This window comes from Neovison vison, chromosome 9, assembly GCF_020171115.1.
Source record: "Neovison vison isolate M4711 chromosome 9, ASM_NN_V1, whole genome shotgun sequence".
Taxonomy (NCBI): domain Eukaryota; kingdom Metazoa; phylum Chordata; class Mammalia; order Carnivora; family Mustelidae; genus Neogale; species Neogale vison.
In genome coordinates this window covers 3035801-3048240 of record NC_058099.1, presented here as the reverse complement: position 1 = coordinate 3048240, position 12440 = coordinate 3035801, and the positions used below count along the sequence as shown (strand labels likewise).

The 12440-nt window shown below is 66.0% G+C and overlaps 1 protein-coding gene across 1 annotated transcript in view; it reads left to right on the top strand.

Annotated features, from left to right (window-relative positions):
- The first annotated feature begins 1211 nt into the window (after positions 1-1211).
- The window catches only part of CCDC187 (coiled-coil domain containing 187), a 47922-nt gene continuing 36693 nt past the window's right edge, over positions 1212-12440 (top strand). Inside the window, exons 1-4 of the mRNA XM_044264372.1 lie at positions 1212-1245; positions 2890-2997; positions 4679-4835; positions 9050-9145. Of these exons, the coding sequence (XP_044120307.1) occupies positions 1212-1245; positions 2890-2997; positions 4679-4835; positions 9050-9145 (395 nt within the window). The remainder of the gene's footprint in view (positions 1246-2889; positions 2998-4678; positions 4836-9049; positions 9146-12440) is intronic.

Below are 12440 nucleotides of genomic sequence, written 5' to 3'. Positions count from 1 at the left end.
AGGGACGCTGCGCCCACACCCCCACTGCCACCGCCCTCCTGTGTCCCCGCTGGGCCCCTCTGTGGATGCCTGCGAGCCCGGCCCACTGACACCTTACACCTTACCCCTTACCCTGCGGCCTCCCACTCTGGGCTCTGCAGGGCTTTCGGGGCCTTTCCCCAGGGCAGCGCCTGGGGGGAGGGGGTGCGGGCACGCAGAAGGCCGCTTGGGCACACCTGGTTCTCACCTGGTTCTGTCCTGCGGTTCTCAGTCCCAGCCTTCCTGGTGCAGCCAGGGGACTCCGGACCCTGGAAGAGCGGCTGAGGCCCAAGGGGACAGCAACAGCTCTGGGAGCAGGAAGCGGCCACTTTCCCAGGAGAGCTGCCCTGAGGTCAGGGAAATGCCAGGGCCTCCGGCGGGACCCTCAGCAGAACGCAGCCCACAGGCAGAGGCCAACGGCAACAAAACTAAACAGAAGATAGAAAAGAGCCTGCTGGCCCGGGCCAGTTTGTTTTTCCTACGGAAGAGAGGCAGCGGGAATGAGAACCATCTGTGCCCAAAGCCTTGGCGGCCTGGCAGCTCATCCCACTCGCCCTCCCCCGTGACCACAGGAGCTGGGCAAGGCCTCGCTCCCCGCTCCCCGGCTGGGGCCAGGCTGCTGGCTGGGGGGTGGGGGGGCTGTGGGCGGGGCCACCACCCTTATCTGCCACAGCCCCAGGCCTGCGTCCTTGGGGTGCCTCCTGAGCGGGGCGTCACTCTGAGGCCGGGGCCCCACCTCTGCCAGACCGGAGCTCAGCGTCCCCAGGAGGCTGCAGCGGCTAGCTCCTGTGGGTCCCCTGGGTCTACAGCGGGGGCGGGGGGTGCTGATGCCCAGAAGGCCCTCAGAGTGATGGGATGTGAATGGCAGAATAGGGGAGAAATGTGCGGTCCCTGTAGCGGTCACTGCGGGGAAAGCACCTTGTTTTCCTTCCTGGAAACAGGCAGACTGGGGAGCCAGGGTCCCTGGGCTGGGAGAGTCTCTGCTTTATATCAGAGCTTCCTGGGGGAGCCGGGACCCTCTAGGGGTGCTGTGCGGTGAGCTGGTCCACAGCTCAGGCTGCCAGGCCAGGCAGGACTGCCCCCTGTCCCCTGCACCGGGTCAGGTGCCACAAGCTGTTCTCCTTCTCTGAGCCCCAGTTCTGCCACCCGGAATAGGGTTCAGTGGCTCGCTCCTGCAGGGACCGTGAAGGCCCATGGGGGAGTGGATGCTGCTCCTCACTGTTGGTGGTACGCTGAGAGCTTGTGGAGCACGGGCACGGGGACCACTCTGCCTGCGCGGTTGGGCCTGGTCCCGGCTGGGCCCCGCTGGTGGTCCTGGCTCGCTGGTGGTCCTGGCTGGACCCGACTCCTCTCTCCTGCCCAGAGAACCCGTGCAGGGAGATGGCCCATGATGAGGGCTGCCACCAGGTGACAAGCCAGTGTGCATTGCCTACACGGACCCCACCTGTGAGACGGAGCACATCACTGGTCCACGGAGATCAGGGGGCTCCTGGGTGACAGGTCTGGGCTGGGAGGAGCTCTTGGAGGGCACAAGCCTTCCGTCACCACCGGCCCCCCGCTGGTCCCGTCTTCCCCCATTGGCTCTGCTCACCCTCCCCAGCCTCCCCAGAGACGGGGGAGCACGTCTTTACATTCTGCCTTGTAACTGCCTCCCCACTTCATGATGCCAGTGCCCCAGCCAGCCAGAGCGCTCCCACGGGAGGCCGTAAGCACATGCCCTCCATCCATCCAGCCACCCATCCATCCATCCATCCCTAATGGGCCTCATTCCCAAAGGAGCATTAGAGGGAAGGAAAGCAATTTCCTGCCCAGACACATCCCTGAGCGGAACGCGAGGGGTAGGCACAGGCAGCAACGCTGACCCTGGTCTGGGAGGCACCCGGTCTTGAGGGCTGACACACGGCATCCGGAGGGCCCGGGCGTTCCTGTCAGCACGCATCAGCCACGGTGCTCCCTCCCTCCGAGGGCACTGCCACGTGCCTGCCCTGCCCTTCACCACTCAGCCTTTCTGGCACCCTGCCTCCCCGGTACACCTCTCCTGTTGTACAGGCGAGCACACAGAGCGGTGGCATCCCGGGTCTCCCGACTGGGCCAAGGGGACTGGGCCACAGGGGCACGGACGGCATCACACCCTGGTCTCCTGCCTCACCCCTTCCTGGATCTGTCCTGTGCATCTGTCCCCAGGACATGCCTGGCGGGAGATCATGGTGGATGGTTGCAGGGTTCTTTCTGAGCCCCTGGACGTGGGGAGACCTGGTGGGCTCTCTAGGCTCCCCACGGGCCCGGGATGAAGGCCAGGCCGGTGGAGGGCGTCCAGGCTGCCTGGAGGATCCAAGGGCGAGCAGACGGGCATACAGGCTTTAGCAGGGTGTGCGGCCCCCGAGGCCTCCTGGGTGTTGGCCTAGGCCGGGGGTGATGGGGATGTTCCTGTGGCCAGAGTGGCTGCTCCTCACCTGTGGTCTCCCAGACCAACCCCCACCCCCCCCACCTTCTGCTCCCACCTCTGCAGCAAGGCTGTTCCCGAGGGCCCAGTGGGAGCTGGAGCACGGCCAGAGCAGATCACTCAGGTGTACTGTGTTCCCGACGATCTCATGACCCGGAGAAGGACCTTACTGTCCCACACAGTTGCCGGGCGAGTGCCTGCTCCTGTGGCCCCGAGACCCCTCATGGGTCACCCCGCAGCCATTTTCTCTCTCCTGGGGCCCTTCAAAAGTCCTTAGAGAGTGGGGTCTGTCAGGCAAGTGTGCGGCTGCACGGGCACGGGCCGTGGGGAGCTGGCAGGAAACGGTCTGCCCACCCCCGGGACCGCGTGCCCAGGAAATAGCTAGAGGTCTGAGGGAGGCCACCCACCACCCACGACATCCACGACAGACATCCACGACAGCCGGCCACGCGGCATTCCTGTGGCCCTGGCTGGCCGGCTGTTCACGCCCCCGGAGCCGCGGGAGGCGGGACACATCCGCCTGGCGGTGAGGGCAGGTCAGTCTGTGCCGCTCAGCCTCAGTGATGCCCGACCCATCTGTGTCCCCAGCCCGGGCCTGGCAGCTGCAGGGACGTGGAGAGAGAGACACCGAGACAGAGACGGAGACGCGGAGAGAGAGGGAGGGCTGACCCTTGCAGCGGAGTCTGGGGGCTCCGGGGTCCCGTGAGGGTGTGTGTGAGCGGAGGGGCGTCGAAACGTGAGCCTGCACTGGACGGAGGAAGAGAGGAGACGTCCCACCCCAACCGACCCGAGGAAGCCCCCCGATGGCAAACAAAAAAGGCAGCGGGTTTTCCCCTTTCAGGGCTTCCCTGACCACAGTTCCCCTTTCCAGGAGTGCCGCCGGGGCTAAAAGCCACCCCAGCCCTTTGGCCCCTCAACCTTGGCCAAGCTCCCTGCCCCTTTGGCACCTGTCCCGGCGGCCCTAGGCTGGTGATGTGACAGGACAGTGGGTGAGGCGCTGTGAGCCTGGCTCTGTGGACATGGGGCGAAGCCCTCTGTGGCGTCTCTGAGGCTGGTGTCACGTGGCGTCACGAGGCACGCCGACTGGCTGAGAACAACATTGTTCTCTCTCGGCGCCGGCAGAGTCCAGGTGTCCCGGGGCCGCACTCCCTCCTGAGGCTCCGGGGGAGTGTCCTCCCTGCCTGTCCCAGCCCCCGGGGCTCCAGGCATCCCTCCACCTCCGCTCCGTCCTCAAAGGGCCTGTTCCCTTCTCTGGAGGGACAGGCCATCGGACGCAGCACCGCCGACCCCAGGACGGTCTCATCCTGAGGTCCTTCACTTAAGTACGCCTGCGAAGACCTTTTTTCCCAACTGGGTCACACTGACACCAGGTGGGTGTCTTTTGAGGACCCCCGCTCCCCTCACTTCCCAGTGCTTCCTCACAACAGCTGCTGCGTGACTCAGGTCACGTGGCTTTGTGGCCTTCTTGCCGGGTACCATTAGCTCACGAGCTCTACCCAGGCCTCACAAAGAGGTCTGCGCAGACGTGACTGGGGGCAGGGCTGGCTGTGTGACATTCGTCCGTGGGTACGCCGCGGCTCCTTGACCAGGCCCTCGCCACCCCTTTCCCCCTTGTCCTGGGGAAGCGGAGCACCCCGGGTCCTGGGGGTGGGAGCGGCTCCCGGAACAGAGCCGTCACGCGAGAGAAAACCTCTGACCGTGGGGACCCCGCCTGTCTAGAATGCAGGGACAGTGTGCAGCTTGGGACACCCCAGGCCCGTGCTGATGTCGCCCCCCGGAACAGGAGACGAGCCGGGAAGCAGGCCCGGCCCAGCGCAGCAACTCACAAGCTTGGGCCCCAGCCTTCCCCTGGGTCTCTCTCCTCTCCCAGACACAAGCCTGGAGAGTGACGGGATGCTGGGGAGCCCTTGGCACAGGCCTAGAACACACCACATGCTCTGCAAGGGACAGCTGTCACCGGGAGACTTGCTCCCACCTCCCTGGCCTGACCCCTCCTGCCTGGCCTGGAGGTCGGGGCAGAGGAGGGGCCCTTCTCAGGAAGCAAGGGGGGGTGGGGGGGCTGGGCGTGTCTGGGGCCCCCAGAGGCTGAGGGACTGGGTCGGCCTGCTAGCAAGGGGCCTGGAGCCCTGGCTGGAATGAGAGGAATCCCCAGGGCCCTGCGTCCCGCAGGAGGGGCCTCCGCCCTCAGTACCCACCTCCCCTTCCTCACTCCCCCAGGCCCAGCCCTCCAGTGCTGGGTGCCACCACCTGGGAGCCACATGTCACATCAGGAGGAGGCTTGGTCCCATGGGAACCCCTCACTCTCATGGGGCCCCCCCAACGTGCACCTGTGTCTGTGGGAGCCAGACTCCCTGAAGGCCCCACCTACCGCCAGGTATCACGGAAAAAGAACCCCAGTTCCTGCCCTGTCTCTGCCCTCACATGCGGTCACCCCCACCCAGGCCGCAGGTGGCCAGGCAGGCTAGAGGGACATGTTCCAACGGCCCAGGGCAGGGCGGGAGGACCGCGGGGTGCTCAGGGGGCCCGTGGCCTGGGCACAGTGAGAACGGGGACTCAGGGAAGGCAGCGGCCGGCACAGGAAGCAGGGTGGGAAGCTATGGGGGGCACAGGACTTGGGGCCGAACGAGGACGTGGCCAGCTCCCCAGGGCAGCCGGCATAGGAGATCTCAGGAAGCACGCCGTCCCCCTTCCCCGTGTTGACGAGACCTACACCTGGACCTGGCCGCCAGGAAGGCAGCCAAGAGGAGCTGCCGGCCTCCGTGGGGTCCCCCCGCAAGGTCTGGCTCTCGGTCCAGCAGTAGAGAGGGGCCTAGAAAAGCAGGAGAAGGGGCCACACCTCTTGCCCGCTCCCACCTGACCCTCACCCTCGCCCACATGGGGTCTGTTCCCTGAGCCTCTGCCCTGTGGTTCCCCGCAGCTATGGTTGCCATGGAAACCCTGCATCCTAGAGCCCCTCCTCCCACGGGTTCTGCCAGAAGCTCAGCCAGGCCTCCTCCTCTCCAGCCCTCTGTGGCCTCAGGGTGGGGTTCTTTTCAGAGCTCATTCTTCCATGCTGCCCCGGAGGAAGGACAGCGAGTCCTTTCCCTAATTTCCAAATCACCGGGTCAGCTCCGTGGGAGAGGAAGAGGGAGGGAGGCGCTGGGCCCTGGGTTCCCGTCACAGTGTTCACTTTCCCCTTGGTGTGGGACCCCCGCACCGGTGACCCTAACCCATCTGGGGGGAACGACTGAAGCACATGGCGGGGGTGGGCTGCTGTCACTTAGCGCAGCACAGCAGGCGTCCACGCGAGGCCCTAGGGAGTCCCCAGGCCCCAAAGCCTCTGGAACCCCACCATTCTGGTCCTCCAAACCGCAAGCCTCCTGAGATGGGGGCGCGGACATTTCCCAAGGGTCTAGCCTGGAACACCCGGGAAGGGAGCGGAAGGAAGGAAAAAGAGACAGGTCTGGCACCTCTCTCGCCAGACACAGGACCCCGGGCTTCCAGGCTCCCTCCTTTCCCTGCAGGGCTGGTCAGAGCTCAGAGCCAGGCTGACTGGGCAATTAGGGACCCACTGGGGACAAACCAGCCTGTGCGTTTGCTTTTGGCCCCTTGGAAGCCCCATTAAAATGACCGTAATGAGTTTCTTTGTTTAGTTACAAGCTCATAAAGACACAGAGGACCTAAGAGGGAGGCAAGTAGCTGGGGGCCGGCCCTCAGGTGCCATGGGGGGGCTGGATTCCAGAGGTGACCCCCCACAGCTGGAGGTTGGGACCAAGTGCCCCATGCTGCAGAGGCAAAGAGCCAGGGAATAGGGGTGCTTACAGACCTCCCTCCCTCTGGCTCCACCCCCCAAGCAAGAGAGCAGAGGGGTCTTCTCAGGGTCTGGCCAGCCCCAAAGGTTTGGAGTGTGCAGCCCGCCGTCCCTCAGAGTGACCGGTTTGACCTTGGCCCCACCTGCTGCAGGTCAGTTTCTCCGGACAGGGAGGCCAAGGCAGAGTTTGGGGTGCACGATGTGGGTCAGGGGCCTACACCAGGTGGCCAGGCCTGCGGGGCTCTGGCTGAGTGAGACTTGCTCCCACCCCTGGGTCCCCAGGCCCCGCTGTCCTTCCTGCTGGGGACACAGCCCGCAGGGGGATCCTGAGCGAGGCGCCCTCCCCTCTCAGAGTCGGGCCCGGGGGCACTCCCGGCTGTGTTCTCCTTGCTGTGGCTGTGTCCCCAGCTGGGGCCACCCCCTCATGCACTCTGATGAAAGTGGGAGCCGTGTCACAGGTCAGACGTGCCTATCACCCCAGGGGGTGGTGCCAGCTGAGGTCCCGTGGGCAGAGCAGGCCAACCCGTGCCCTGAGACGCCCTCCTGTGAGGAACCCCTCCTGCCCTTCTGGAACAAGGAAGCCCAAGAGAGCCGCCCGGTGGCCAAGCTCTGGGGCCCCGTGCCGCCCCAAGGGCCGGCAGGCTGGGCATTTGGAGGCAGGGAAAGCTGGACCGACTTTGGCCCCTAAGAGCTCACGGTGCTGGGCACACGGGTGGCCTCCATCCGTCTCTGTCAGTGTGGCCAGCGCCCCTCGGGCCAGCACCAAGGCAGCTGGTGACCCCAACCAGCAGGGCAGGGCCGGGTCTAAGTGGCTTCGTACCGCTTCTTGGCAGGTGGTCGCTGATGGGCAGAAAATGGAGGGAGAGAGACCTGTGTGCGTTGTACCCGCACCCCGAGCCTCTGCCCAGACCTCCTTTCCTGTACCGTTCGCTCCTTTCCTTTTTAGGGTCCTAATCAGCCGGGAGGCCGCCCGCCGCTGTCCTTCCACACACGGGGACCAGGTGCAGAGCCCTTCCCCTGGGAGGCCATCCTATCCTCACAGCCTTCTGCCCTGTCCCCTCCGGCAAGGAGAGCTCCTTGCTGGCGCACCTGCTCCGGCTTGACTCCCAGGGGCCTACCCACTGACCAAGCTCGGCACACCCTGCCCCTTCAGCTGCCTGGCTGGGCCGGCTCTGCTCTGCAGCCGGAGGGCCAGGCTGAGGGCCAGGTGCCGCAGCCGAGGGTGTCATGGGTTCTGGGTGAGCCTATTCCATCCCACATGGGCTGGGTAGGGCCACTGGGCCTCGGGCGTGGGAGGCCTGGCCAGACTCAGCTCGCGATGGCCATACTCGGTGCGGCTGGGCTTGGGTCCCAGCTGCACACTAGACTTACATGCCAGAAGGCATGTATCTCAGTCTGCTCGGGCTGGGTAACAAAACTCGGCCACCTCGGGCCAGGAGGACTTGCCCTGTTTCTCTGACATCAGTGGAGCAGGGCAACCCCTGTGTGTGCCCATTCTGGCTCCCACCACCCCGCTCTGGGTGCCAGATGTCTCTGAGGACTGAGGCGGCCCAGCCAGTGGGCCGAGCGTGGTCGGGGAAGCGGGGTCACACCCCTCCTGACCCTCGGGCCCCAGGATGCGGCTGCCTCCAGTGTAGTCTTGCTTGGAAGGCCAAGCTCTGGGCCAAGGGGTCCTGGCCAAGTGCCTCGATTTTTCAGGACAATGCCCAGCAGCTCCCCAGGGCCGAGGGGCTGCTCCCCCATGCCGCTTCTGGGAAGGGCAGGTGTACCCCCTGAGTAAGAGACCAGGCTGCTCCGAGTTTCTCAGCCCCCAAACCCGAAGTTCCTGAACACGGAGAGGAATCTTTTGGTAAGAGATTTTACTAGAGTCTGTTTGGGAGGGAAAGACCCCTCTTCTGGGGGTGGGAGGTGGCAGGGACCAGCACGGTGGGGGGAACCTCCCTGGAGAGCTGGCTCCCTTGGGCGTGACAGAGAGAAGGCACCACCTCAGCGGGTCCGGGGAGGGCCCTGACTTCCATCAGACAGGCCTCCCGTCCCGGGACTCCCGGGCGCCCCTGGAGTGCGAGTTCGGAGCTGGCAAGGCTGTGGGCAGCACGGTTCCCCCCGCGCACCGACCCGCACCCACTGCTGAAAACCTCCCATAAGGGCCGCATGTGCGGGCACAGATCTTAGCCAGATGACCAAACCCCAGGACCCACATGCAGGTCCAGGCACAGAATGCTCTGCTGGGGTCCCCCAAGACCCTCCTGTCCTTCCACTGCCAAGGTGAGTGCCCTGGGGAGCCCTCCTTGAGCCACAAGACTCCAAGGAGGCAGGAGACACTCAGGTTTTGAGTTTGGTCACTGGGCTTCCCAGCGGCTCTGCCTCCTCCCGTCTCCCCGCACTGGACACTTCCCTGCTGTCAGGAGTCCCCCCAGCCCCACACGGTGCCTCCAGGACAGGGCTCCTAGATGCTGAGCAGCACTGCCAGAGGTCGGGGTGGGGGCCTGGGGGGAGCTGCTGGAGGTCCCTCGGGGGCAGGGGCGGAGGGCAGAGAGGGAGCGGTCTGGACCGCACTAGAGATGCCCCCTACCTGCCTCCTGCCCTGCCCCCACAGCCGCAGGGCCCCAGGTGTGTGTCCCCTGCCCAGGTGGGCTGAATCAGCAGGTGAGGCTGTGCCCCACCCCCCCCAGATTCCCGGAAGCCAGCCTGGAGGAGGAGCCTGCATGGATGCCTGCGTGGACTCCCAGGTTTCTCTGGCAACATCAGGGCGGGTCTTCCAGACTCCTCCCCCACCTCCCGCGCACCTGGAGGTACAGGTGCCCCGCGTCCTGTCGTGTCTGTGCTCCACCCGCAGGCAGTCGGGGGGCCTTCGAGCCTCGGCCGCTGCCCTGCGCCCTCCCCGCAGACAGCTGGTGAGTACCCTGGCGGGGCGGGGGGGCCCTACCTGAGCCCTACCTGGCCTGCCCCAGTGTCTTGGGAGAGGGTGTGGGGGGCACAGGCAGGTTGGGAAGGGGGTTAGCCTTTCCTTCTTGCACAGAGGTGGCTGAGAGCAGCGTAGACATCCTTCTCTGTCCTGCCTTCCTGAGGAGGGGTCTCCCTGTCTGGGGCTCCCTCTGAGGCAAAGCCAGGTGCCCCTGGGAGTGTGATGCCCGTGAGCCCTACCCAGGGGGCTGCCTGCCTCTGGGCTCAGGTGTTGCTGTAAGGCCAGCACTAGATTCCCCTGATGACCTGTGCCTCAGTTTCCCCATGTGTGCAAGGGGGTGAATACACTCCCAGCCCCTGGTTGGGGCTGATGGGTAGTTCTGCACTGGGTCCCCCAGCAAGGCCATCATCTGACGAGGAGGCCAGCCCAGCCTGGGTCCTGTCTAGCTACCTCCCTGGGCACAGGGCCCATCGGGCCGTCCTCTCCTGCTGGAAGGTTCCCGTCCAGCAGCATGAGTTGCCGGTTGAGGCAGAGGTAGGAGGAGACCCATGGACCCCGGCTGACTGCTCTGAGCCGTCTGAAGATGGTTTGGGACCCGGGGTGTGTCTGTGTCCACAGGCTCCTTCTCAGAGTCCCCAGGTGCCCGGCCTGCTCCGGTCTGGAGGACGCAGGACCCAGGGCAGGTCTCTGCTCCGTGTTGTGTGACTGTGGGCAAGGTGACAACGCCTTCCTCGCCAGCTCAGGGAGGAGCCCCGGGTCGCCTGGGGAACGCCCCAGGCACGGGGCGGTGCCCCAAGCAGTCTCCACAAGTGACCCAGCAGCCTGAGGGGGGCAGGTGGGGCAGGGGGACGAGGGCAGGGGCAGGGCCTGGGGGCGGGCGGAGTTCCCTGCTGACTCTCTGTGGGCATGGCCGTGAGTCCCTTGTGGCAGGAATGGACGGTGGCTCCGGGGTCCCCTGGGCCGCAGGTTCCATGGGCGGTGGCGTCATGGGTCCTGGCTGTGTGGCCGCGGACGTTTGCTGGAGCCGAGAGGCCGTGGGGGCGCGGGCAGCCTCCGCTCCACCGCACTCGCACGCGTGACCCCCTCTGCCTGCCGACCCGGCCGCTTGAGGCTGGCCAGGGTGTTTATCTCTGCCCCACCTCGCCCACCAGGGCTTCCATCTGTCGTCCCTGATGGTGCCCTCCTCCCGATGGCCAACCGTCTTCCCCAGATCGCTGGCTGTGTCACCGCCTCCCCGCCCCCGCCTCTGCCGCCCCGGGGGCCCAACCAGCTGCGAAGAGTCCCTCAGCCTCTGTGAGCAGCTGGCGGACACGCTGTGGCCGTTGTGGCAGAGTGAGAGGCAGGGGCGGGGGACACCGCCCTGGCCAGACTCCCGCACGAAGCCTGTGGCAGCCAGGCCAGCCCGCCCTGCCTGCCCCGCCCTGCAGACCCGGGCAGGGGGCACGTGTGTGCATCTGTGTCAGGTGTGCCCGGCAGGGGAGTGTGTGCTTTTGTGCAAGAGGGCCTAGTAGGACAGACGATTTGTTGCTGCGCATCTCCCCAGACACCACCGGAGCTTGGGTCAGCCTCCCACTGCTTCCTTTTGGCCCTCGAAGCCCCCCTGCACCCCCCCACCTGGCTGCTGCCGCTGGCGGGGGACTTGCCGGCGGGGCGTGTGGCCGCTGGAGACTCCAGTCTGGTACAGGGCCAGCCTGGGCGTGTTTGTTGCAGGGACCGCTGAGTACCCGGGGCTGAGTCTGAGCAGGTAGCTGTAGGGGTCACCGCCACGTCCACGCCCGTACCAGCTACGGTGGCTGGCAAGATCACTGTGGTCTCAAACCCTGGGACCCAGGGGCCGTGGCATGGCATCCTTCACGTCCACTGACCCTATCCCCAAGCCTGCTTGGTCAGCCTGGGGCTTGCTGCCCTGGGAACGGGCAGGTGAGAAGCCACATCCAGCTCCGGGAGGACGGCCCCCACCCCGCCCCACCCCTCCAGCCTGCCTGGGAGCAGCCCAGCAGGGGCCTGGGCCAGAAGAGTAGCGTGGTCTGAACTGTGAGGGGCTGTGGGTGCTGTGGGTGGCCCCCTGACCCCGGGACAAAGGGCAGGAGCCCTGGTGAGTTGCCCCTTTCTGGCAACACTTTGCAGATACCCCACGGGACGGGCCAGTGGTGGGGACCTGGGCTGGCCATCCAGGTGCCAGGGTGGGCTGGGGAGGGCAGAGGTGTGCGGGCTTTCTTTCCTCAGTCTGCACCCCCAGGCCACCCCCACCAGGTGAGCACTGTGTCTCTGACCCTCCCTCTACTGACGAAGGAACCACCGGTCTGAGGTCAGGGTCCCCAGGACATTGAGGTGCTGGGCAGGGTGTGCGGATGCTTACTTTGCTCTCCACAGTAAACCTCAGGCCAAGAAGCCCACCGTTGTGGCCCTCCCCACCCCCCTACTTCTGACCCTGTTGCGACCCTGGGCTGTGGGACCTCTCAGGGAGATAAAGTCACACAGGACCCTGACATGCTACGGCTCTTACCGGGAGCTGCCCCTGTCCCCCAGTGTCCCCAGTCCCCACGGGGGGCAGAGGAGTGGGCGCCAGGACGCAGTGGGGCTGGCATTGGTGGGTCCTGAACCAGGAACGAGGTGGGGGGGTGAGGGTGGGGGTGCCTGCCACAGCCAGGGGACCCCCCAGCTGGGCCTACCTCTCTGCTCAGGGCTGGTGGAGACGTGGGGGTCCCACCTGTGTACGGGTGCCCCCATCCCAGGCTGTGGCTGCTGGTCTCCACACCACGGCTGGTGGCCCTGGCCGTGGCCCGGCTCACAGAGCTCCTGTCACCCCAGCAGGAGCCAGAGCACTGGGGCCGGGCGTGCCACCGCAGGCCAGCGGTGCATGGAGGGTCCTGGGCAGGCAGAGGCCTCGGGGGAACCAACGGGGGACCAGCCCAGAAGGGGGGTAGCTGATGGAGCAGGGGGCGGGGCAGGCGCTCTGGGCTGGTCCCAGCTCACGGGGTCGCTGCGATGCTGGGGTCATGTGCACCGTCACACACTCGTTCCTGGATTCTCCTTTTACTGACTCTGGAGCGTGGCCACTGGCAGCCAAGTTCACAACCCCACCGCTTCCCACAGAGGCCACTGCTCCGGACCCACGGTTCTCCTGCTCGTGGGAAACTGGGACCACCAGCTGATCTGCAGAGACACGTGGACATTGGCTCCAGTCGCCACAGCTCAGGATGACCCTTTCCCACTGCCCTTGAGGGAGCAGGGCTAGGAAATCAGGTGGACACTGGGAAGGATGCCTCCTAGGACATCAGCTG